The 27,571-nt window shown below is 44.8% G+C and overlaps 1 protein-coding gene across 1 annotated transcript; it reads right to left on the bottom strand.

The window, feature by feature from the left end:
- Window positions 1-4,151: 4,151 nt before the first annotated feature.
- CXCR5 (C-X-C motif chemokine receptor 5) lies at window positions 4,152-19,228 on the bottom strand. Its single transcript, XM_075840827.1, has 2 exons — window positions 19,190-19,228; window positions 4,152-5,488 (listed from the first exon to the last, which is right to left on the bottom strand). Exons 1-2 carry the CDS (start codon window positions 19,226-19,228, stop codon window positions 4,418-4,420), a joined length of 1,110 nt encoding a protein of 369 aa, XP_075696942.1. The 3' UTR covers window positions 4,152-4,417.
- Window positions 19,229-27,571: the final 8,343 nt, after the last annotated feature.

Here is a 27,571-nt window from a genome sequence, read left to right as displayed (position 1 = left end):
GTGCCGGCGGTGGGCGGGGTTAAGAAGCGGAGTCCCAGAGGGAAAACTAATTACCATAAAAGGCGGGAAAAGTTTAAACGAGAACATTTACTGACAGAGGAGGACTTCAGGAAAGAAGAGAATAGGAACGAACTCTGGACAGCTGCGGCCATTGAGCGGTCAGGCGAGTTTGACAGGTAAGATGTTGATGACCGGATCCCTTTAAGTAAGATTAAGTTTAAACACTATAAAAAGTAGCAAACTTTGTCATCTACTTTCCACTGAAATTCTGCTCCTGTTCTCTGGTATTTTTGGACACAATGAGGTCTTGTCATGTGACACGGTACAACATTGTTGCTGGCTGTGGGGACATTTCGTTTATAGTGACATAATGTCCTCATGGCAACAATTTACCTTCGTAGTCACATGATGTCATAGACAAGAAGTCTATAGAGACTTAATCTTAAAAACTGAGCAGTGAAGACCGAGGGAGAAAAATGATGTGGATGACCATTTTTGTGTTGTAGCTTTAGGGGTTTTTGCAAATTAGACTTCGTTCCCATACAACCTGTTTAACTAGAAATCTCAGAAATAATATGTTGACTTTCTAATTGAGTGAATTAAAACCGTGCAGTGGAATTGCTGGTTTTTTACATGATTTTGCACAAAATCGCAAGGAAAAACAAAATTCCACCGCAACGTGTAAAATATATTATATTCTCCTTTTTATTGGGCTGTATGGCAATTAGTCTGCTGGAGAAGTCTTAGAGGACCCTTTTACATGGGCCAGTTATTAGACAATCAAACGTTTACAGAACGCTCGTTCCCGATCATTGCCCTGTGTAAACAGGGCAACCATCAGCCGATGAACCAGCAAATGCTCGTTTATCGGCTAGATGTATCATTTATGCTGCAGAAAATATTATAGTTGTCGGCAGCACATGTTTCTGTATAAACAGCGAGATGTGCTGTCAACATGATAGAAATGTGTGAGGACGATCGATCGTAGTAACCTCCTTGTGAAGGAAACAGACAAGCGCCGATCAACAAGCTGTCCTGTTGATCGGCGCTCGTTTACACGTCCCATGTCGGGCCGTATTGTAAGAGGACCTTTAAGGTCAGTCTGAAAGAACACAATTTATAACATCTTAACACAACCTTTGTACCCTGAACTTTAAGCCAATTAGACTATTTAGTACAGAACTTGATAAGCAATGTGGAAGATGTTTAATGAGAATCCTCTTCCCAGAAAGAGGAATATTGTCACCAGTCCTTCCTTGAGGTAAGACAAGTAGCTGGACCTCTGACACCAAGAAACCTCTCAGTAGGTGGAAACCAGTTGGCTCTACTTTCTATTGGTCCCTAAACATGGATCTGGTGATAAATGTTATTGAAGGAATATGAGTAACAATAGAATTATTCATATTTATTTTTTTTCATTTTTTTTAATTTTTTCAATCACTAATTTCAACTTTGTTCATTTTCAAAAACAATTCGCATCAAATGAGATTATTCTGAAGCCAGATGAAAATTTTGTACAAAACAAGATTGGAGTCATCTACACAACTACATGTAGAAGAATGTTTTGTTTTACAAGGAGACTGCTTTCTCAAACCTATCACTGGCACGTGGCGTTTTTGAGATTTCTCATGGTATCCAGGCAAGTGCAGAAACTGTAAACCAGTTGATTACATTTTACTGCCACTAGACCATGCATACAAATATTATATTAAACCTAAACAAAAGTACTCTATGTCACTGTTAGGCATGTTCTCTTTAACAGAAAACCAAATTATTGTAAGTTATATAAAACACATTTATTTATTAAATAAGTATTTAATTATCACATAGCATTACCTATGCAAAACTCCAGAATGCATAAATGTTAGAGGGTTGTCCCAACTACATAAACCCTGTCCATATGCCTATGAACCCATAAAGGAGTGGAGTCCCCCACTCAAGGCCCTCTCTATTAGACAAAACAGGGAACAGCTGCAAATGCATCTTCCACCTGCGAAGACTTGTCCTGACCATGTATCATGTGGTCACCAACATTCTTTTTTTTTTTTTCTGTTTCAATATGTCTTTATTAAACAGTTGAGACATCAGAAAATATATATGTATAACAGTTCTACTCGCAGGTAGAAGTAAAGAGTTAGTCTCAAATAATAATTAAATCGTTAATTCCTATAAGTTTTAACATTTTGGGAAAATGGGATTCAAAATAATATGGATAATAAAAGAAAGGTAAATAAAATAAATGTTGTGAAGAACGTAACCAACATTCTTTTGAATGGCAGACATGCACTACTACATTTCCTCTGGCGACCGATAGAAAATAAATTTTAGGCTTCCCCTGGCAACAACAGCTGATTGACAGAGTTTTCAGCATGTAGACCTCCAGCCTTTAGCTAATTGTCATGCGGCATGCTTTTGAGAAGGGATTTGTCCCAACTGGACAAACCCTTTTGATAAAAATTTTATCCATGCCAAAGAAATATACCTATATGATTGTAAATTATTTTGCATCCTAGGAAGAGTGGAACAATAAAGTAAATTTCTCTCATTGAATCTCAGAGAAATAAAGCAGTAAATGTCATGGAATTCGTTCATCAACAACTTCCGAGAAAAACTATAATGATAAAGAAATACAGAGCAACTACAGTGGCTTACATAAACTAAAATCACAAATCTTTTGATAACCGTAAAGACACTGGCACAAAAATATTACAGATATACCAGCAATTCATAAGAGGTACCCTCAATACCCCGGCAGGACAACTTGTTATAAAAGTGACTGTAGACATAATAATCTTTTACAACCCTCGCATTAGAGGATTGTAAGCGGCTAATTATTATCACTATTATATGGAAACACTTTATTTACATAGACTAAATATACAACTTTATGTGTATGGCTGGCCTCAACCATTATAAGACTAATTTATTTGAATTGTCATAAAACCCTCAAAATTTATAGCCATTCAGAGGAATACAAATATCTGCTCATCAATATTTCTTCCGTGATCAGTCTGTCAGGGGTGTTTATTAGAGTCCATAGATATGAGGACTATTGACCGATCCGACAAGATATGACAATAGTTATTTCAATCCTGAGGGTAACTTTGTATGACCTATTCTCTTATAAGATAATCATGCAAAGCATGCTTATCTCTATACAGAGCTTGGATTGTTTCCTGACCACATCTCTGCTTCACGCTGCCACCTGTTGCTGCTTATCTGTGTGCCGAACTTGGACCGTTTCCTGACAAGTCCCTATCTTACGCTACAAACTGTTACCGCTTATCTGTGTATTAAACCTAGACTGTTACTTGACTACTCTTGTTATTAGCACCCTCCCGCCTGATTTCTTTAGCCACTGGACTCCAAATCTGCTGCAGACTTTGACAAAGGGAGATAATAAGAACTTCACTTGTTGCGTGTGAGGGTGTAATATTAAAAGAGTTATGTTTTAAACATGTTCTATGAAGAAAGAAAATAATGCAAAAGCCACACATACAATGAACAATAAACACCAAACTTATCAGCATTGCATTTTATTAAGGTAATATATACCTCAATTCGACAGTATAAATGCGTTATTATACAATGAACCTAAAACAAAGTGCTTTCTCTAGAATGAAGGTGGCTATACACGGCAGAAGTTGAACATGCCCGATCCTTCTCTCGCCACAACATCTGCTGTTGGGTGAGAGTCGGGTCACCCCTTTATACATTAGATAGTTGATTGATTTTATTGGGACTATGTAATGTGTATAGGGGTGTCCAAACTCTCTTCTGACAAAAGATGTCTGCGTGGAGAAGGATCAGGCATATTGGATATTAACATGTCTGATCATCTTTTCTCGCAGAAAAGAAGTCGCTACCAGAGAAATCTGACAGGCTTATTTCCCTCTCCTCATTGAACACACATGGTTTGGTCGACTGTTATCTAATGTGTATGAGCACTTTAATGTTACTTTAGGACCCTACAGTCTCCATATGTTTTAAAGGGAGAATACCTAATAATACAGCATCCAATGTAACATGCCACAATTTTACATATGAAATTGAAAGCATACAGAGGTACAGTATGGACCCATGGATTTCCATAGGTGCCCAATTATAGCTCCTGTATGGAGCCGTTACAGGATCGTGTGCTTGAGCCCTGATCTGCTATGATCACTGACATATTGAAACAACATTGTCACCGTTTCTGTAAAATGTAATACAACAATTAAAATTAGAGAAAGGAAATATAAATGGAAAATATTGTAGACAATGGTAAACAGAGTATATGTTATTAGCAATATTTTTACAGCTTGGTCTATTACATGTAGTTTTGACATGTAATTGTTTGTAGATTAGTACACGTAATAAATTGTATGTCTTATTATGTTAAGTGATGCTTGAAGTTCATAGTAGGAGTTCTATATATTTAGATGCTGGAGATGACTGTCCGACATTCCGATTCTGTGGTGCTGCTCTTCCTGCTGACTGATGGGACACGGTTGAGCAGCTTTGATTTGAAGCATCCCGCATGTTTTAAAACTTTCAGAGCATCATTCCGGAACTTTGCCCCCACAAAAGCATAGAGCAAGGGATTCAAACAACAGTGCACATATCCGAGTAATTCTGTGACTGTTATTGCTACGGGCAGATTGTACTGAAGTTCACAACTATCTATCAATTTATATTGATTTAAAGTATCTAGAAATACTGCCACATTGAATGGAGTCCAGCACAGAAAAAAGACACCCGTGATAATTATTGCAACTCTTACTGCCTTTTTCTTTTCTCGCCTCTGGGACCTACATAGGGTGGCAATGATGTGGGAATAGCATACGGTCATGATGATCATTGGAAGCAAAAACCCCACAATGTGATTCAGAAATCGTCCGACTTGCCACCAGGTATTGCTGGGAAAATGGCTTTGGTTGTATGTGCACCATGTATAATTGTCTATTTGGTGGGTTCCTAAGATAAATATGTTTGGCAGTGAAAGCAAAAAGCAGAAAATCCACACAATGATGCAAGAGAAGTGTACTGCCTTAATACTATGTTTCCTAAAAGTACGAATAGCATAGATTATAGATAGATAGCGATCAATACTAATAAACCCCAGGAGAAGGCTACTGCAGTAGAAATTTAGAATACTGATGGCTCCCACAACCTTGCAGAGATAATCTCCAAATATCCACCCAACCATAGCCTCTGTTATAGCAAAGGGGAAAGTAATGAGCATTAGCAAATCAGCAATTGCCAAGTGCAGAAGGAAATTGTCTGTACTGGATCGAGAGCGATGGTTCCTCATTAGAATATAGAGGACAAGGCTGTTGCCCACTGTTCCAACCACAAAAACCAGGCTGTAGAGTATTGGGATTACAACCTCATAGACTTTTGGGCATTTCTCATCTCCTTGTAAGTAATCACTGAAGGAATTCTCACATGTATAATCGTTATAGTTTTTGGGAAGATAACTGGTATTCTCAGGATCAGCATATAATTCCTGTTCATAAAACACAGAAAAAGAGAAACCTTAGTATTCATGTACATATGAAGAATACAAAAATATTACATTGCATACAAGTTATCTGGACTGTCTCCTACTTCATGGTAACATACATGTAGCAGTTGAGTAAGCAATAGGGGATAGATGAAAGGGAGTATCTGACAGCACAGGGTTTGTTTGTAGTCTGTAACTATGGAGACACAGGTCTGCATAGGAACTCTATACACAAAATGGTAGGATGTCAATTAAGACCATTGCAAAATTACTTTATGTTTTTATATTAGATGCATTGGAGCAACAAAAATAATGTTTAGAAAGGAGGACATACTCTTCAGACAAATGATTACATAGAGAGAACTTGAATTCATTCAGTACTCAAAAACTGGGCAGGGAAGAAAACAAAACAAACAAAAAAATTAAATCTATCAGACGCAGACATAAGTAGACCAGTTAAATATCAGATTAACTATTGTACCACCTAATATCAAGCTGGATATGAACTTCCACATTGAAACCCCAAACACCTGATATTTGAAACTTGGTCTCTTTCACATGGCAGTATCTAAGGCAGTATTTGTCAGTATTTGGAGGCCTAAACCAGAAGTGAAACAAAAACTAGGAAAAGTATAATGCCAATATTTGCTCTTCTTCCATGTTGACTTGTTGATATGACTTAGCCTTATCAATTATTTTTATGGTTCTTGATATGAACTTTTACATTAAAGGGATTGCTAGCTTTTGACAAGCCCCCCAATGATAAGTTGTTTACAGGTTGTCGCATTGCTGGGAACCACATAGGTCCGCTATATGTGGGGAACCCGGGCAGCGAGTGTTCGATTTCCCTGCAGCACCACTGCAGGGGAAATAAAGCATTGCACAGTTCCCTTTAAAGAGTCTCTGTCACCAGATTTTGCAACCCCTATCTGCTATTGCAGCAGATAGGCGCTGCAATGTAGATTACAGTAATGTTTTTATTTAAAAAAAACTAGCATTTTTGGCCAAGTTATGACCATTTTTGTATTTATGCAAATGAGGCTTGCAAAAGTCCAAGAGGGCGTGTTTAAAATAAAAGTCCAAGTGGGCGTGTATTATGTGCGTACATCGGGGCGTTTTTACTACTTTTACTAGCTGGGCGTTCTGACGAGAAGTATCATCCACTTCTCTTCACAACGCCCAGCTTCTGGCAGTGCAGACACACAGCGTGTTCTCGAGAGATCACGCTGTGACGTCACTCACAGGTCCTGCATCGTGTCGGACGAGCGAGGACACATCGGCAGCAGAGGCTACAGTTGATTCTGCAGCAGCATCGGCGTTTGCAGGTAAGGCGATGTAGCTACTTACCTGCAAACGCTGATGCTGCTGCAGAATCAACTGTAGCCTCTGGTGCCGATGTGGCCGACACGATGCAGGACCTGGGGCAGGAAGTGAGTGACGTCACAGCGTGATCTCTCGAGAACACGGCTGTGTCTTCACTGCCAGAAGCTGGGCGTTCTGAAGAGAAGTGGATGATACTTCTCGTCAGAACGCCCAGCTAGTAAAAGTAGTAAAAACGCCCCGATGTACGCACATAATACACGCCAACTTGGACTTTTACTTTAAACACGCCCACTTGGACTTTTGCAAGCCTCATTTGCATAAATACAAAAATGGTCATAACTTGGCCAAAAATGCTCGTTTTTAAAAAAATAAAAACGTTCCTGTAATCTACATTGCAACGCCTATCTGCTGCAATAGCAGATAGGGGTTGCAAAATCTGGTGACAGAGCCTCTTTAAAATGATGGGCTATCCTTGTAATACATAGACGTGCTGGGTCAATTTGGCAAGTGATGCACTTTATAGCGGCTCGCTGCTATGGCTAAAAAATGAAAGTCCAGAACGGAGATCCCCCTGAATTTCTTAATAGGCTATTTGAAAATGGGCTTGCTAAACCAGGCAATGCTATTTATGATAAGTCAAACATTTTATTGATGTAATGGTGGCTGAAGTTTACTGTGCCTAATATGAACTTATTATAATAGTCCCTTTTTTAACTTTGGAAATTAGCCACAAACATGGAGCATTATTAATTTGATAGTCATTAATTGTGACATTGTGTTCTTTTTTTTTTTTTTTTTTATATATTTACAGTATATATTAACTTGGAAACAATTGAATATAAATGACAGACAAATTTAGCTCAGATACTAATAAAAGCACATTAGCAGCATTTACTGTAAATTCAATTCCAGCATCAAAATAATCTTCGTCACATCTATTTTATATTATGGATATTACGCAACTGTCCATTAATTTATGGAGGGTTGGCAACCCTGAACACCATGTGAGAGACTCAGGAAGTGCTTTCTTACATCCCCCTTTTATTTGTCACTTGGGGGGGTTTGGGGATACAATCTCACTCATAGCTCTAATTTGAAGTGGTTTGTCATAGTACACTTAATAATGGTTACATTAGAGCAGGTTATGGAACAAAACACTTAAAAGGAGTTGCCTCATGAAGACAACCCCTCATCTAACCTTTGGCAAACAGCTGTTATCGTTGGGGGGGGGGGAATGCCGTGTCCAGCCGCAATTTACAGCTGATATGCCCGCGGTTGCTGACCACCAGCACACTACTTACCGGCAGCCGCGACCTCAGGACTCACGGAACTTGTTGGCGCCTCCCTCCCAGCAGACGCCAGCACTCGCGGCTGCAATGTCAGTCTATGGTTTATAGGGTGCGCGTGCGTACTCGGCCTTAAAGGGCCACTGCACGCACCACTAAATTGTTACCTAACCAATCCCCTGATCACCCTGGACTATAAAATGGACTCTGCCCTCTCCCTCCTTGCCTGAACATTGTAGTTGTCTTCTCATGTTAGTTGAGCAAATGGTCCCTTAGTTGTGTTCTGTTCCCAGTTTTCCCGTATCCTGCTTCCCATATCCGGTATCCAGTAACTGTGTTTGTTCTTGAGCTAAAGTCTAGTGTTGGGGTAGTGTTGGAGTCATCTGCCACATCCGGTGTCATCTGCCACGCAAGGCATCAGCTGCCATGCCAAGCATCATCGGTGCCACGAATAAGGCATCTGCTTCATCTCGAGTCTGTCTGGATTTTCATACAGGTACTCTTGTTCTTAGACTTTCCATTGACTGCTGTTTGGTCAGCTGCCACTCCGCTACTGCGGAGAGGTCTAGTGGGTCCAAATTCCCCCGGGATCGTGACAACAGCCACACATTAAATAAATGGCCATCCATGGATGTGTGGGGTCTGCCAGAGCGGGAGTTGCTTTTTCAGGGCGGCTCTCCCGTCCTGGCACATAGACTTTCCTCCAGGGGCGTAACTAGAGTCCTATGGGCCCCATGACAAATTCTGCACCTGAGCCTCTGCCTGACCCCGCTTTCAGCTTGGATGTGTGGGTCCCTGTTGTATATACGGTAGGTATAACACAGTTTTCTATGTATGATAATATACCTCAAAATTATACAGTCAGAAAGTTACCACATAATACCACTATTCACTATAGAAGGAACAAATATCACCATACTGTTACTGAACAAAACCCAGTATACACAGGCCAATATTACCAATGATGGCACTAAACAAGAAACAAATAATATTGCCACACCATGAACACAGATTACCACCACATAGTGACTGAATAATATCACCATACTGTTACTGAATAATACTGCCACACCATGACCACATATTACCACTAAATAGTGACTAAAGAATGCCACTCTACTATTACTGAATAATACTTCTAAACTAAGACCAATATTGCCACCATATAGTGACTGTATAGTAGTAGATACCAGTTATACACAAGCACTCTGCAGACCATAAAAGTGAATACAGTACATTTATATTGAGTGACTCACATGTGAGATCTTCTCTGGTTGTAGTCATTCATTTTCCCTTCTCTTCTTCATCCGGCCCAGCCTGGCATGATGACATCTTCCATCCATGACTTGCCTCTGCTGAGTTTGACACATAGACATCTTTGGCTCCTCGATATTCAAGCACACTCCGCACCTATTCCCAACCCTCCACACAAGCTTTCCATCCATAGTGACCCAAACAGTAATAGTTCCTCCACACAGTCAATATTTTCCTCTTGTGCCCCCACACAATAGTAGTCCTCTTTTGTGCTCCCTTAAAGTAGTTATCCCCCCAAATTGTGGTTAAGTGCCCCCATGTAGTAGTTAGCAGCGCCATATAGTAATTAGGTCTCCCATCTAGTGGTTATGTGCCCCAATATAGTAATTAACCCCCCATATATTAGAGCGTTCCCTATCTAGAGGTTAGGTGCACCATGTAGCGGTTGGTCACCCCCATATAGTAGTTAGTAGTTTCCATAAAATAATTAGCCCCCATATAGTAGTTGGGCCCCCCCATATAGAGGTTAGGTGACCAATGTAGCGGTTAGTCACCCTCCTATAATAACCCCCCCACCCATACAATAGTTAGGCCCACTGGCGTAGCTATAAGGGTCGCAGCGGTCGCAATTGCGACCGGGCCCACAGCCCCCCGCACCACATCAATAAAAAGTTACTATAGTAACTCGGGCCGCGGGCCCCTGTTACTATAGTAACATACTGTACTTACCTTCCTGGTTCCGGATCGCAGCGGAGGTCCTGACGTCAAGCGCTGTGCGCCGCGCATGACGTTACAGCGCTATGCGCCGCGCATAGCATCGAGACGACAGAACTACCGCCTCGGCTGAAGAGAAAGGTGAGATTAGCCCTGACTGGCGGGGTCCGACTCCCGGGACCCGCCAATCAGCTTTTTTTTAAGGGGCCGCAGCACTCGTACGAGAGCTGCTCCCCTTCATTCCGGTCACTTCATTCCGGTCACACTGTGAATCGGTGTCGGCGATTCACAGTGTGAGCGAGTAGTGAAATGAAGGGGAAGCAGCTCTCGTACGAGTGCTGCGGCCCCTTCAAAACAGCTGATTGGCGGGTCCCGGGAGACACATCAGCTATTGATGGCCTATCAATGTTTAGGGACTGCACAACCCCTAAGCCTACGATGTAGCAGGCTTAGGGGGCCCATGAGACAGGATCACAGATTGTGTGATCCTGTCTGCTGGGCCCTGTATCTAAGCCAATCACATGGTAGGCTTAGATACATGGCCCATGCGTGATCCTGTCTGCTGGGCCCTGTATCTAAGCCAATCACATGGTAGGCTTAGATACATGGACCATGCGTGATCCTGTCTGCTGGGCGCCGTATATAAGCCAATCATATGGTAGGTTTAGATACAGGGCCCCAGCACACAGTAATCTTATACTGTATAAGATTACTGTCTGCTGGACCCTGTATCTAAGCCTACGTTGTGATATGCTTAGATACAGGGTCCCACAGACAGTATCACACATGGGCCCTGTATCTAAGCCTAACACATGTGTTACTAATCGTTTTTCTTGTGTGTTTTCTTACAGGTTCGGTCGTTGGACTACGGCGGATTCCAGGACTACTTCGATGACGGCTTTTTTTTTATTATCAATAAAATGGATAATGAGGGTTGTGTGGGTTTTATTTTTATTTAAATAAAATATTTTTTCTATGTCTTTGTGTTTTTTTTTTAAACTATATTACTACCGCCTTAGTAATGGCCGCCGGCTGATTGACAGCATCCATTGCTAAGGCGGGGCTTAGTGTTAGCCGGTGCAGAGGCTAACACTAACCCCCATTATTACCCTGGTACCCACCGCCACCAGGGGTGCTGGGAAGAGCCGGGTACGATCCAGTACCTGACCATCTGTAGTGATGGTCGGCCACTGGGGTGGCCGCAGGCTGGTATTATCAGGAGGGCAAAGGCCAGATACAGTGGCCCTTCCCACCTTGGTAATGCTAGGCTGCTGCTGCTTTATTGTATCTGGCTGGTTATGAAAAATGGGGGGGACCCCACGTCATTTAAAAAAAAAAAATAAAAATATTTGGAAAGAACGATGTGGGGTCCTCCCCCAATTTTCATAACCAGCCAGATACAACACAGCAGCAGCAGGAGGCAGCATTACCAGGGTGGGAAGGGCCACTGGTTTTGGCCTTCCCCAGCCTAATACTACCAGCCTGCGGCCACCCCGGTGCCTGACAATACAGATGGACGGGTATTGGTTCGTACCCGGCTCTTCCCAGTACCCCTGGTGGCGGTGGGTACCGGGATAATAATGGGGGTTAGTGTTGGCCTCTGCACCTGCTAACATTAACCCCTTCCCGACATGCGCCGTACATGTACCGCGCTGTCGGGAGGTGCTTCCCGCAAAGCGCCGTACATGTACGGCGCAGTGATTGTGCGGGCTCAGAAGCAGAGCCGGCACCATCACCGCGGGGTGACAGCTGTATTATACAGCTGGCACCCTCCTGTAACTGCCAGGACCGGAGCTACTCTCCGATCCGGCAGATTAACCCCTCAGATGCTGCGCTCAATAGAGCTGTGGCAATCGGACGCCAGAAAATGGCGTCCGAGTCTGCCTTGTACGGGAGCCGATGAGGACCCGCCTTCGGCGTGTCCTCATAGGCTTGCTGTCAGTGAATAACTGACAGCGCTAATACACTGCACTTCGTATGTAGTGCAGTGTATTAGAGTAGCGATCGGGGCATCAGGCCCTCATGTCCCCTAGTGGGACAAGTCAGAAAAGTAAAAAAAAGTTAATAAAAATGTGGTAAAACAATAAAAACACACACATTTCAAATAAAAATAAAGCTAAACTGACTTTTTTCCCATAGTAAGTCTTTTATTATGGGAAAAACCGTAAAAATTAAAAAAAACTATACATAATTGGTATCGCCGCGTCCGTAACGACCCAAACTACAAAACTATTATGTAATTTATCCCGCACGGTGAACGGCGTAAAAAAAAAACATGAAAAACAACGCCAGAATCTTTGTTTTTAGGTCACATCTCCTTCCAAAAAATGCTATAAAAAGTGATCAAAAAGTCCCATTTACTCCAAAATAGTACTAATAAAAACGACAATCCGTCCCGCAAAAAATAATCCCTGACACCGCTTTGTGCACGCAAAAATAAAAAAGTTATGGGTCTTAGAATATGTCGACACTGAAAACAAATGATTTTATAAAACAAGTGATTTTATTGTGCAAAAGCCGCAATACATAAAAAAAACTATATAAATTTGGTATCGCCGTATACGTATTGACCCGCAGAATAAAGCTAACATGTAATTTAGGGCGCACTGTGGATGCCGATAAAAAAAACAATAAAAAACGATTCCAGAATTGCTTGTTTTTGGTAATTTCCTTTACCAAAGAATGAAATAAAAAGTGATCAAAAAGTCGTATGTGTTCCAAAATGGTACCAATAAAATCTACAGCCCGTCTCGCAAAAAACGAGCCCGCACACCGCTCAATCAACTAAAAATAAAAAAGTTACGGCATTAGTAATGCGGTGATCAAAAACATCTCAATGCGCAGGCCGGAGGGGAACATTCCTTCAGTTTCAGGGCCCCAGTATTGAGGAACTAGAAAAGGGAAGGGACATCGCACATCCGCTGGAAGCGAGGGCGCCCGTATTATACCAGCGCAAAACTTTCCCAGTAATATTTCCCAAACTACGAAGGAGAAAAAGTCCCCAAAAGGTGCAGAGCGTTACAAAAGGGGGATAAGAAAGAAAACCGTTTATCAGTGAGACACCGGCCTGTGCATAACGGATCGCTTCACAGCGTAACACACATCTATGGAGAATTGTATTATTTACCCCATTATTATACCCTCTTATTATGCCCTGATATACTCCGCACAGATTACATATACCCCTGATATACTCCGCACAGATTACATATACCCCTGATATACTCCGCACAGATTACATATACCCCTGATATACTCCGCACAGAAAACATATGCCACCACATTATAAACGGAAATACCAGCAAAACCCCAAACAGAACTATTACCAAGCAAAATCCATGCTCAAAATGGCGGTCTATTCCTTCTTAGCCCTACAGCGTGCCCAAACAGCAATTTATGGCCACAAGTAAGGCATTACCATACCCGGGAGAACCCGCTTAACAATTTATGGGGTAAGATTCTCTAGGGGCACAACATATTGTGCGGTGAATAGGCAGATCAGTGGAAAAATTGCAATTTTCACTTTGCACAATCCACTGCGTATTCATTTCTGAAAAACACCTGTGGAGTCTAAATTCTCACTACATCCCTGATAAATGCCTTTAGGGGTGTAGTTTCTAAAACGGGGTCACTTTTGTTTGGTACATCAGGGGTTTTGCAAATGCAACATGGCGTCCGCAAACCATTCCAGCAAAATCTACGCTCCAAAAGATAAATACCGCTCCTTTTCTTCTGAATGCTCCCATATACGTAAACAGCTGATTATAACCACATATGGGGTGTTACCGTACTCGGGAGAAATTGCTTTTTCTTCTCTATTCCTTGTAAAAATGAAAAATGTTGATCTAAAACTACATCTTGTTGGAAAAAAAAAATATTTTTCATTTTCATAGCTTAATTCTAATTAATTCAGCAAAAAACCTTTGGGATCAAAATGTTCACTATACCCCTAGATGATTCCTCAGGGGGTGCAGTTTCCCAAATGGAGTCAATTTTGGGGTGTTTCCACTGTACTAGTACTACAGGGGCTCAGCAAATGTGACATGGCGCCCAGACACTATCCAAAATCCAAATGGTGCTAGTTCCATTCTGAGCCCTACCGTGTGTCCAAACAGCCGTTTATGACCACATGTGGGGTATTGTTTTACTCGGGAGAAGTTGCTTTACTAATTTTATGGTGCTTTTTCTCCTTCAGTCCTTGTGGAAATGAAAAAAAAATACCTAAACCTACATTTTATTTGAAAAAAATGTAGATTTTCATTTTTACGGCCTACTTCCAATAAGTTCTGTAAAACACCTGTGGGGTCAAACTGCTCATTGTACCCCTAGATAATTTCCTCATGGGGTGTAGTTTCCAAAATGGGGTCACTTGTTGGGGGTTTCCACTGTTTTGTCCCCTCAGGAGCTTTGCAAATGTGACATGGCCTCCGCAAACCATTCCTGCTAAATTTGAGCTCCAAAAGCCAAATGGCGCTCTTTCCCTTCTAAGCCCTGCCGTGTCTCCAAACAGCCGTTTATTACTACATGTGGGGTATTGTTTTACTCGGGAGAAATTTCTTTACAAATTTTATGGTGCTTTTTCTCCTTTAGTTCTTGTGGAAATGAAAAAAAATTAGCAAAACCTACATTTTATTTGAAAAAATGTAGATTTTCATTTTCACAGCCTACTTGCAAAAATTTCTGCAAAAAACCTGTGGGGTCAAAATGCTCACTATACCCCTAGATAATTTCCTCAAGGGGTATAGTTTCCAAAATGGGGTCACTTGTTGGGAGTTTCCACTGTTTTGTCACCTTAGGGGCTTTGCAAATGTGACATGGCCTCCGCAAACCATTCCTGCTAAATTTGAGCTCCAAGAGCCAAATGGCGCTCTTTCCCTTCTAAGCCCTGCCGTGTGTCCAAACAACCGTTTATTACCACATGTGGGGTATTGTTTTACTCGGGAGAAATTTCTTTACAAATTTTATGGTGCTTTTTTTCCTTTAGTCCTTGTGGAAATGAAAAAAAATTAGCTAAACCTACATTTTATTTGAAAAAATTTAGATTTTCATTTTCATGGCCTAGTTCCAAAAATTTTTGCAAAAAAACTGGCCGGTCAAAATGCTTGCTACACCCCTAGATAAATTCCTCGAGATGTGTAGTTTCCCAAATGGGGTCACTTTTGGGGGGTTTCCACTGTTTTAGTTCCTCAAGACCTGTTCAAAGCTGACATGGTGCCTAAAATATATTCTAATAAAAAGGAGACCCAAAATCCACCAGGTGCTCCTTTGCGTCTGAGGCCGGTGCTTCAGTCCAGTAGCACACTAGAGCCACATGTGGGATATTTCCTAAAACTGCAGAACCTGGGCAATAAATATTGAGTTGCATTTCTTGTGTAAAACATTCTGTGGTACAAAAAAAATGGATTCAAAATGAATTTCTGGAAAAAAAAAATGAACTTTGTAAATTTCACCTCTACTTTGCCTTAATTCCTGCGCAATGTCTAAAGGGTTAAGAAACTTTCTAAATGCTGTTTTGAATACTTTGAGGGGTGCAGTTTTTAAAATGGGGTGATTTATTGGGGGTTTCTAATATACAAGGCCCTCAAAGCCACTTCACAACTGAACTGGCCCCTGTAAAAATAGCATTTTGAAATTTTCTTGAAAATGTGAGAAATTGCTGCTAAAGTTCTAAGCCTTGTAACGTCCTAGAAAAATAAAATTATGTTTAAAAAACGATGCCAATCTAAAGTAGACATATGGGGGATGTTAGTTAGCAACATTTTTGTGTGGTATAACTGCCTGTCTTACAAGCAGATACATTTAAATTGAGAAAAATGCACATTTTTGCAATTTTTCGCAAAATTTTGGTGTTTTTCACAATTAAATACTGAATGTATCCGGCAAATTTTGGCAGTAACATAAAGTCCAATGTGTCACGAGAAAACAATCTCAGAATCACTTGGATAGGTAAAAGCATTCCGGAGTTATTACCATATAAAGTGAAACATGTCAGTTTTGAAAAATGAGGCTCTGTCAGGAAGGTCAAAAGCGGCCAAAGAGGGAAGGGGTTAAGCCCCGCCTTAGTAATGGAGGTTGTCAATCAGCCAGCGGCCATTACTAAGGCGGTGATAATAAAGTTTAAAAAGATACAAGCACATAGAAAAAATATTTTATTGAAATAAAAAAAACATAACCATCATTAACCATTTTATTGAGAATAAAGTCAATGAAGTCCTCGAATCCGAAGTCCAACAACCGAACCTGTAAAAAACCACAAACACACAAAAATAATCAGTAACACAAAGAAGCAAAATTATTATTCTTACCTTTCCTGGGTCCAGCGCTGGAGCGGCAATGTCAGCGAGCTGAGTCCTGTATCTAATCCAATCATGTGTGATACTGTCTGCTGAGACACTGTATCTAATCCTATCATGTGTGATACTGTCTGCTGGGCCCTGAATCTAAGGGTATGTTCACACGGCCTATTTACGGACGTAATTCGGGCGTTTTGGCCCCGAATTACGTCTGAAAATAGCGCCTCAATAGCGCTGACAAACATCTGCCCATTGAAAGCAATGGGCAGACGTTTGTCTGTTCACACGAGGCGTATATTTACGCGCCGCTGTCAAATGACGGCGCGTAACTAGACGCCCGCGTCAAAGAAGTGACCTGTCACTTCTTTGGCCGTAATTGGAGCCGCTATTCATTGACTCCAATGAATAGCAGCGCTAATTACGGCCGTAATTGACGCGGCGTTCAAGCGCCTGCACATGCCGGTACGGCTGAAATTACGGGGATGTTTTCAGGCTGAAACATCCCCGTAATTTCAGCCGTTACGGACCCCCGCCGTGTGAACATACCCTAATCCTAACATGTGTGATACTGTCTGCTCAGCCACTGTATCTAATCCTATCATGTGTGATACTGTCTGCTGAGCCACTGTATCTAATCCTATCATGTGTGATACTGCCTTCTGAGCCACTGTATCTAATCCTATCATGTGTGGTACTGTCTGCTGAGCCACTGTATCTAATCCTATCATGTGTGATACTGTCTGCTGAGTCATTGTATCTAATCCTATCATGTGTGAGGCTTCATTCAGACGAACGGGAATTACGTCCGTGCAACGCGCGTGATTTTCACGCACGTCGCACGGACCTATATTAGTCTATGGGGCCGTGCGGATATGTGCGTGATTTTTACTCAGCGTGAGTCCGCTGGAAAAAAGTCACGACATGTCCGTTCTTTCGGCGTTTTGCGCGAATCACGCACCCATTGAAGTCAATGGGTGCATGAAAACCATGCATGCCGCACGGAAGCACTTCCGTGCGAACTGCGTGATTCGCGCAACAGCTGTCAAAAGGATGAATGTAAACAGAAAAGCACCACGTGCTTTTCTGTTTACAAACATCCAAATAGTGTGTCATAATGATGGCGGCTGCGCGAAAAGCACGCAGCCGTGCATCATATGATGCTGCCACGCGGAGCTGTTAAGTGGTTTTTGCGCACGCAAAACGCCGCGTTTTTGCATGCGCAAAAACGCCACGCTCGTGTGAACCCAGCCTGATACTGTCTGCTGAGCTGTGCATCTAATCCTATCATGTGTGATACTGTCTGCTCAGCCACTGTATCTAATCCTATCATGTGTGATACTGTCTGCTGAGCCATGTATCTAATCCTATCATGTGTGATACTGTCTGCTGAGCCTCTGTATCTAACCCTATCCATAGTTTATAGGGTCGTAGTTCTATAGATATGCTATGCTGTCTCCTATACACACATTTTTTTTGGGCGGACACATATGTATTGGGGCTATTTCCCCTGACATTTTAAGCCCTGAGGGTATGTTCACACGGCAGCATCCATTACGGCTTAAATTACGGTGCTGTTTTCAGGAGAATTGGAGTTGTTTTTCCATGGAGTCCGTGGAAAACTGCTCCATTTACGGCTGAAGAAGTGACAGGCACTTCTTTGACGCGGGCGTCTTTTTTACGCGCCGCCTTTTGACAGCGCCGCGTAAAAAAAATGACCGTGTGCACAGAACATCGTAAGACCCATTCTAATGAATGGGCAGATGTTTGCCAACGCTTTTGAGCCGCATTTTCAGATGTAATTCAATGCTAAAACGCCCGAATTACGTCCGTAAATAGGGTGTGTGAACCCAGCATTAGTGACGCCCCGGCTGCTAGTGCTGCATTGTTGGGTCACTTAGGAGACCCGGCTATGCTGCTGAAAGCTGCAGACCGTCGGCCATGAGGAGTTTGTGTGTGGGGGGGGGGGGGGGGGGCAATAAGAACTATTGCATCGGGGCCCATGAGCCTTTAGCTACGCCCCTGGTTAGGCCCCCTATTAATAGTTACACTTTACGCCAATGAGAAAAAGTAATATACTCACCTTAACTCCATTCCACTTCCCATGACAAGCTGCTGGATCTTCTGCCCAGCGCAGGCAACGCAATACAGTGATGTCCTTGCGCCGCCTGTTCTAGGATGTCAAGCCGCCGTCCTCTAATAGGCCACAGGCCTAAAACAGTCTGTAGCTTACTAGAGTAAGTGGCGGGGCAGCGAGCCAATGGCTCGCTGCTTTGCTATAGTAAGCGGGCCGTGCCCCCCTTACCCTCCTGTTGTGGAACGGGAGTGGTGTTCTGGCACCAAGTGTCAGATCATGTCAGTCTTTCTCATCCTAACCGCCTTTAGACAGTTGTTCTTAAATAAAGCCCGGTGATCGGCCCCTGTATCGTCCCTTTATTCCCCTCTATTTCCCCTTCTGGACTCTCCCATTATTCCCCTCTATCTCCCCTCATAGAATTTCCCCTTTTGGATTGTTCCGTGCGCAGGAGGCGTGGCTGGTGTTGCCTGACAGTTGGTAAGAAAAAGCAGTTGGAGGTTGTAGTCAGCCATTTACAGATGGGGTATCCAGGGTCCAGAGTAAAGCAAGAAAGCAGAGTATTTACCATCAACCAAGAGACTTTATCATAGCAAGTGGTATGTGTACTGTGACCCTCTGTGTCTCCCTCAAATAAACACACTGTTTTAACTGTTAAACTATTTTCTGTGTCTGCCTGGATTATTTCACCCACAACAGCGATACCAAACACCCGGTATCACCACATTTGGGGGCAGCGGTGGGATATTAATCCAGCACGTACAACGGGGAAGCGGCAAGGGACAGGTACTCCCGGTACCATCCAGCGCTTTGCGGCCAGATAGTCAAAGACAGCAGAGGGAGTGCACACGGGATACGACGCCTGCTTTGACCCCAGAAATGTCTTCCGACAGCCAAGGTGTTCTGGTGGACCCCAGCAGCAGCCCCTACCTCAAAAATACCAAGAGGACATTGCTGGAGCTTTGCAAAGTTCGAGGGATCCAGTTCGAGTCGACTGAGGTAAAGGCCATGCTGGCAAGCAAGCTCATTGTGTGGGACAGAGCGCACCACGAGTTGAGTGACGAAGAGGACGACGAGAAAGAGGGGAATGGCCCCAGCGACCGATCTGACAGTCGGGGGTCCTTACACAGCACCCCCTCTTCAGCCACCTCCACTCTCATAGGTGAGATGCTAGCCGCCCTAGACCCCTATTGTACCGAGCATGAGAGAGCCTGCATAATGGAGTCGGTGCTCCGGTTTCTTGTGCGAAACCCCATCCCAATGAGTGCACCAATGTCCCAGTCACCCAGCGGCTACGGAGGGCCACACTTGCGGTTCAGCAACGTGCCCGCCATTAATGATGCCACCACGGACATTGACACGCACCTCCATGTATTTGAGTCTATCATGGAGGTGCATACCATTCGGACCTCGGAATGGGCAAAGTATGCGGGCCCCAGACTAACGGGCATAGCCTTGGAAGTTTATTGGGCGCTAAGTGTGGAGGACTGCCGTGATTATTCCCGCCTGAAGGAGGCCCTGCTCCAGCACTTCGCCATCACCCCAGAGACCTACCAAGTCAAGTTCCGGACCATGGGGTGCCTGGCCCTCAGCATCTATGCAGAGTTTGCTACCCAGCTACAGCAGAGCTGCACTAAGTGGCTGAGGGGAATACAGGCGAACAGCGTATAAGCTATTGAGAGTCTCTTCATCCTGGAGCAGCTCCTCCTGGGGATGGACCCCGAGATTCGTGAGTGGGTCACTGACCGGAGCCCAGACACCCCAACGCAAGCAGCTACCTTGGCGGACCAGTTTGTGGCCAACCGGCCCAGATGGAGAGGTACGAGCCACCCTGACCTTCGACCTACTCAGAATCCTCCGCCCTGTCCCGAGGGGCCATCTCGACTGCTACTGAATCGTCCCTCGTTCCGGCCCAAGCCAGCCATAGTCCCTCCAAGGGGACGGGACCTTCCAGAGATCCGCCGCTGCAACCAAGCTGGGCACATGCAACGCAACTGCCCATGGAACCGAGCCCTGCTACTGGGGCCACGCGAGGCCCCACACCATGTTGCTCACCTCCAAGAGATGGATGATCCCCTTTGTGAGCACAACTACCTCTTAGATGCACCTGAGGTGGAGGAGGTAGACTTCCATGTTGCAGGCTATGTGGATCATGATACCCATGGCCAACATGCTAAGCCATTTCCAGCCAATTGTGGTGGGTCATCAGGTCATCCAGGGGCTCAGGGATTTGGGTGCCTCCCTCACCCTTGTGCACCCTGAATTAGTTCCAGAATCCCAGATCCTGAGAGATCGATGTGTCAATTTCATCCTGGCCGGTAACCAGCAGATCCACCTCCCTCTAGCCTGAGTGTTCATGGACTGGGGTGCCGGCCAGGGAATGGTTATCGTTGGCCTGATGGAAGGCCTCACCACTGCAGCCCTCTTGGGGAATGATTTTGGGAATGGTCTCTCCAGCCAGTACGTGGCTGGAGTTAGCCGCAGCCAAGCTCCGGTCTTCGCAATCCCGCTCCCAGAACCACCGGTGGTAAGCGAACCAACCTCTGACATTGCAAACACGACAGATGAGACTGACTGTCAGGTAGACTTGGGGGAGGTGGATGGAGCAGAGTTCCGGACAGCCCAGGCGACTGACCCCTCCTTAGCCCCAGCCCGTAGCGCTGCAGATCAAGCCCCTGTAGAAGGCGCCCAAGAGCAGTACAAATGGGAGAATGGATTATTATATTGCATAAAACCCATGACATCACCCAAGGCCCCATGGACCGCCACTAAGCAACTGATGGTGCCCTTGCGCTACCATTCCCACTTGCTCTCCCTGGCCCATGATATCCCAGCAGCAGGCCACGCCGGCAATCGGAAAACTGGAACCAACTTTTTTTGGCCAGGGATGACACAGGACGTACAGCGGTACCGAGCCTCATGCTTCGTATGTCAACGGTTAGGTGGAGCGCCTTGCAGAATTCCGCTCCAGTGCATGCCCATTATTGGGGAACCCTTCCAGCGGGTAGCCATAGATCTGATAGGGCCGCTACCAAACCCCAGTCGTATTAGGAAGCGCTACATATTAATGCTGGTAGATTTCGCTGCTCGCTACCCTGACACCGTCGCTCTCTCATCCCTGAATGCGGAGCATGTCGCCCAAGGCCTGATGGACATATTCAGTAGGGTAGGGTTCCCGCAGGAGGTGCTGACCGACCAAGGCTCCCAATTCCAAGGGGAACTGATGCAGTCCCTCTGGAATCAGTTCGGGGTATGTCCACTAAGGACCACCGCCTATCACCCCCAAACGAACGGACTGTGCAAAAGGTTCAGTGGAACCCTCAAGCAATTGCTGCTCCGGTATGTCCATGCGGAGGGGAAGGACTGGGAACGATCTCTGCAGCAGCTTCTCTTCGCTTATGGAGAGGTGTCGCAGGAGTTTACCGGGTTCTCCCCGTTTGATTTGATATACGCGAGGAAGGTCCGAAGGCCCTTGGACTTAATCCGGGAGACGGTTGGGAGGGATCTTTCTCAATCCCGGAGGCCCCAGTAATAGAATATGTGCACAACCTGCAGAAACGCCTAGCCAGAGGCGAGGTTACGATCAGCGAGGCCCCGCGAGTTAGAAGTGCGAACGAAGGTATTAGTTCTGGTGCCCGGAAAGCGTAACAAGCTGCAAGCCAACTGGGCAGGACCCTTCACAGTAGTTGGACGGCACGGGGAAACTAACTACTCAGTAGCCCTAGACAAAGAAAGGACCACGATACGCCTGTATCAAATTAACAGATTAAAAGCCTACATGGAGCGGGTAAGTCACTACCATGGCCGTCTGTTGTTCGCCCATGGATGACCCCGATGCCGATCACATCCCTCACCTGCTAGCCGAAGTCCGACAAGATCAGGGAATAGCAGAAGTACAGCTAGGGTCCCAATTGTCCCATGCTCAGAGCAGACGGATGGGGGAGGTGTTGGATGCGCAGGAACCCCTGTTCACCACGCGTCCAGGCCGTACCTCCTTGGTCTCCCATCAGGTTGACACTGGGGGAGCCCGGTCTATGAGGCAGCCAGCATATCGTGTGGCTCCCGCAATGTTAGACATGATGCGAAAGGAGGTGGATGAGATGCTGGAGATGGGGATCATTGTACCATCTCACAGCCAATGGGCGGATGGCATTGTGCTGGTCCCCAAGAAGGACAAAACCACGAGGTTCTGTGTTGACTATCAGAGGCTGAACGAGGTAACCGTTACGGATGCCTATCCCATGCCCCGGATCGACGAGCCGCTTGATAGGCTGGGGGGCATGCTACGTGTCTACTCTGGACCTCAGCAAGGGCTACTGGCAGACTCCCCTGACCAGAGAGGCCCAAGAGTGCTCCACCTTCATCACCCCATTTGGCCTGTTCGAATTTACGAGCATGCCATTTGGGATGAAGAATGCGCCCACGACCTTCCAGAGAATGGTCGACCGGATTCTCGTTGGGTGTCAAGGCTATGCCCAGGCATACCTGGACGACATAGCCATCTTCAGTGAGACCTGGGAGGAACACTTGGCTCATGTGGCGCAAATTTTAGAGCGCATCAGGCTCGCAGGCCTGACCATTCGGGAATGGCTGAGGTTTCCTATTTCGGTCACCGGGTAGGAAGTGGGCACCTCTGCCCTGAGCCAGACAAAGTGGAAGCCATTCTCCAGTGGCCCCGGCCAACTAACCAGAAACAAGTTAGGGCATTCCTAGGGACCACAGGGTATTATTGAAAATTCATACCCCACTACAGCTCCCTGGCCAAACCCCTGACAGACCTCACAGCCAAAAGGTTCAACAAGAATATGCCCTGGACCCCTGACAGTGACCAAGCCTTTGAGAGTCTTAAGGCCGCCCTGGCATCATCCCCTGTATTGGCCGCCCCTGACTTCCACCGGCGGTTCCTAGTACAATCCGATGCCTCCAATGTTGGACTGGGAGCAGTACTCAGCCAAGTTGACCAAGCCGGACACGAGCACCCCATTGCATACCTCTCCCGTAAGTTGCTGGACCGAGAGCGGGCTTACGCTACAATTGGGAAAGAGTGCCTGGCCATTGTGTGGGCCCTCAAAAAACTGCAACTCTTTATGGGAGGGAATTCACCGTCATTAGGGATCATAATCCTCTTACTTGGCTGCACCGGACTGCAGGAGACAATGGTCGGTTTTTGTGATGGAGTTTGGCTCTGCAATCCTTTAATTTTGTTGTTTCCCACAAAAAGGGCCGAGACCACGGAAACGCCAACGGTCTCTCCCAGCAACAGGACACTGATGGGTGTAGAACCTCATTACCGGGCCCCCAGGTCACCGACGACCCGCCAGAGGGCCAATCGGACTCCCTGTGGATTTAAGAAGGGGGAGGTATGTGGCGGAATGGGAGTGGTGTTCTGGCACCAAGTATCAAATCATGTCAGTCTTTCCCACCCTAACCGCTTTTAGACAATGGTTCTTAAATGAATCCCGGTGATCGTCCCCTATATCGTCCCTTTATTCCCCTCTATTTCCCCTCCTGGACTCTCCCATTATTCCCCTCTATCTCCCCTCATGGAATTTCCCCTCTTGGACTGTTCCGTGCGCAGGAGGCGTGGCTGTTGTTGCATGACAGTTGGTAAGAAAAAGCAGTTGGAGGTTGGAGTCAGCCATTTACAGATGGGGTATCCAGGGTCCAGAGTAAAGAAAGAAAGAGGAGTATTTACCATCAACCAATAGACTTTATCACAGCGAGTGGTATGTGTACTGTGCCCCCCTGTGTCTCCCTCAAATAAACACGCTGTTTTAACTGTTGAACTATTTTCTGTGTCTGCCTGCATCATTTCACCCACAACGGCGATACCAAACACCCGGTATCACCACACCTCCAGTCACGGCCCACACCTTATGGTGTTTACCGAGCCGGCAGCCCAGGCTCCCCTGAGAGTGTGAGCCCCGTAGCAGTCAGCATGGCTGCTAAAGCGGAAGTTTCACCACTAGAATCCTCCATGACGTCCATATCCCCTAATAAGACATATGTACGGTTGATGACGTGGTGAGACAACCCCTTTAAGCCACATCTTATTACATGTAGATGTTGCTACATGCACTTGACTAAGCTTACGTGATGTCTTGTTAGTACATGACTTTGTTGTTTGTTATCGCACTGTTTGCTGAAATCAATTGAGCTTTTCTTTCCTATGTCTATGTATGAGTACTATATTGTTATATTTAAACACTTCCTTATTTTACCAGAACTTACTACTAATGACTTTTATTTACTTATTACAATCCTGTGCAGTTTTTAAAAAAAAAAAATATGGGTGGCTCAATATTGTCAGAAAGGCTTCAGAATAAAGGATTATTCGATTTGTGGAGGTTACAATTTCCAGATAGAATGCAATATTCCTGCTGCTCTGAATCTCATGGGACATTTTCCAGGATCGACCTGGTCTGTGGTAAAACTTTGACTGTAAGGGCAGATTCACACGAACGTTGCGTTTTTGCGCGCGCAAACAACGCAGCGTTTTGCGAGCGCAAAAACCATTTGACAGCTGCGTGTGTCATGCGTGTCTGATGCGCGGCTGCGTGATTTTCGCGCAGCCGGCATCATAGAGATGAGGCTTGTCAACGCCCGTCACTGTCCAAGGTGCTGAAAGAGCTAAATCTTTCAGCACCCTCGACAGTGAATGCCGAACACAACAGCGAAAAACCTGTAAAAAAAAAAGATAAAGTTCCTACTTACCGAGAACTTCCCGGCCGTTGCCTTGGTGACGCGTCCTTGGTGACGCGTCCTTGGTGACGAGCCTCTCTTGACATCGGGCCCCACCTCCCTGGATGACGCAGCAGTCCAAGTGACCGCTGCAGCCTGTGATTGGCTGCAGCCTGTGCTTGGCCTGTGATTGGCTGGAGCTGTCACTTGAACTGAAGTGTCATCCCGGGAGGTCGGACTGCAGGAAGGAGACAGGAGTAATCGGTAAGTTAGAACTTCGGTTTTTTTTTACAGGTTAATGTATTTTGGGATCGCAAGTCACTGTCCATGGTGCTGAAACAGTTTAACTCTTTCAGCACCATGGACAGTGACTATCTCCTGACGTCGCGTACCGATAATTTTTTTGCCGGGATCGGCCAAAACGAGTTTGGCCGAACCCGGTGAAGTTCGGTACGCTTGTCCGGCTTCGCTCATCGCAAAGACACTCCGTTTGGATGTTCGGAAACAGAAAAGCACGTGGTGCTTTTCGGTTTTCATTCATCCTTTTCACTGCTGTTGCGCGAATCACGCTCGTCCCACGGAAGTGCTTCCGTGTGGTGCGCGTGATTTTCACGCACCCATTGACTTCAATGGGTGCGTGATGCGCGAAATACGCAGAGTTATTGAACCTGTCGCGCTTTTTGCGCAGCAGACAAACGCTGCGCAAAAAGCACGGACTGTCTGTACTGCCCCATAGACTTGTATTGGTCCATGCGTGCCGCGTGAAAACCACGCGGCCCGCCCGGACCGAATACACGCTCGTGTGAATCCCCCCTAACTATAGTCCGCAGGATTGAATATAAAGATAGGGGTTGTTCTGATTACTCGAAATTGGTAGTGTTAAGTTATTGATTCAATTGCACACTAACTTAAAGGAATATTCCTATCTAAGACATATATGGCATAACCACGGGATAGCCACCTCTTCAATGATTCTTTACCTGGATGAAGCGGCTGCCTCACCAGAGGCGAGACCCGCATCTATCAGACATTTATTGCATTGTTGTAAAAGAACATTTTTTAGAATCTGGCATCCATCACCATTATATGTGATTCATTTAAAGAGGCTCTGTCACCACCTTATAAGTGCCCTATATTGTACATGATGTGATCGGCGCTGTAATGTATATTACAGCAGTGTTTTTTATTTAGAAAAACGATCATTTTTGACTGAGTTATGACCTATATTAGCTTTATGCTAATGAGCTTCTTAATGAACAACTGGGCGTGTTTTACTTTCTGGTCAAGTGGGCGTTGTACAGAGGAGTGTATGACGCTGACCAATCAGCGTCATACACTTCTCTCCATTCATTTACACAGCACATAGCGATATAGCTATATCACTATGTGCAGCCACATAAGCATACTATAACGTTACTGCAGTGTCATGACAATGAATATACATTACCTCTAGCCAGGACGTGATGTGTATTCAGAATCCTGACACTTCTGTAGCGTCTCTGGGATATTTACAGCAAGGCAAGCGTAATCTCGTTTGAAATGACAGGTTACATCGTAATCTCGCGAGATTACGCTTCCTGTGCTGTAGTGTCAGGATTGTGTTAGCGAAGTGTCAGGATTCTGAATACACATCACGTCCTTGCTGGAGGTAATGTATATTCATTGTCAGGACACTGCAGTAACGTTATAGTATGTTTATGTGGCTGCACATAGCGATATAGCTATATCTCTATGTGCTGTGTAAATGAATGGAGAGAAGTGTATGACGCTGATTGGTCACTGATTGGTGAGCGTCATACACTCCTCTGTACAACGACCACTTGGCCAAAAAGTAAAACACGCCCAGTTCATTAAGAAACTCATTAGCATAAAGCTAATATAGGTCATAACCTTGTCAAAAATGATAGTTTTTCTAAATAAAAAACACTGCTGTAATCTACATTACAGCGCCGATCACATCATGTACAATATAGACCACTTATAATGTGGTGACAGAGCCTCTTTAAGGCATATATTAGAGGTAGCTTTATTAACTCAAAGTCTGAGCCAAAAAGGGCCACACAAGCTCAGAAGAATTCATTTATGCAGTTGGTGGATGAAAAATAGAAGAAATATATTCTTAATCCTATTAAGGAACACTATAGGGAATGGTTGAATGCAGATGCTGCACTAAAGGAGTTTCTTACTTACAGAGCTTGTACAGGCCCTTATTATTGACTAATGCAACTGCTAATATTATACGATTATAAAAATTGAGTAGAGTAATTGGTGGCCTGGTACATGAGAACCAATCTGGCTTTATACCCAGGAAGTCTCCCACCATCAATTTACGTACATTATTTATTAATCTGAAGATTACATGTTTGAATAATGGCAATTAGGCATTGATATCACTCAACGCATTCAAAGCTTTTGATCGCGTCGAGTGGGACTATCTTTTTTGAGGTCTTGACACATTTTAGTT

Source organism: Rhinoderma darwinii, chromosome 10 (genome assembly GCF_050947455.1).
Source record: "Rhinoderma darwinii isolate aRhiDar2 chromosome 10, aRhiDar2.hap1, whole genome shotgun sequence".
In the NCBI taxonomy this organism is placed as follows: domain Eukaryota; kingdom Metazoa; phylum Chordata; class Amphibia; order Anura; family Rhinodermatidae; genus Rhinoderma; species Rhinoderma darwinii.
The sequence above is the reverse complement of the archived record's forward strand: the minus strand, read 5'-3'. Positions and strand labels throughout refer to the sequence as shown.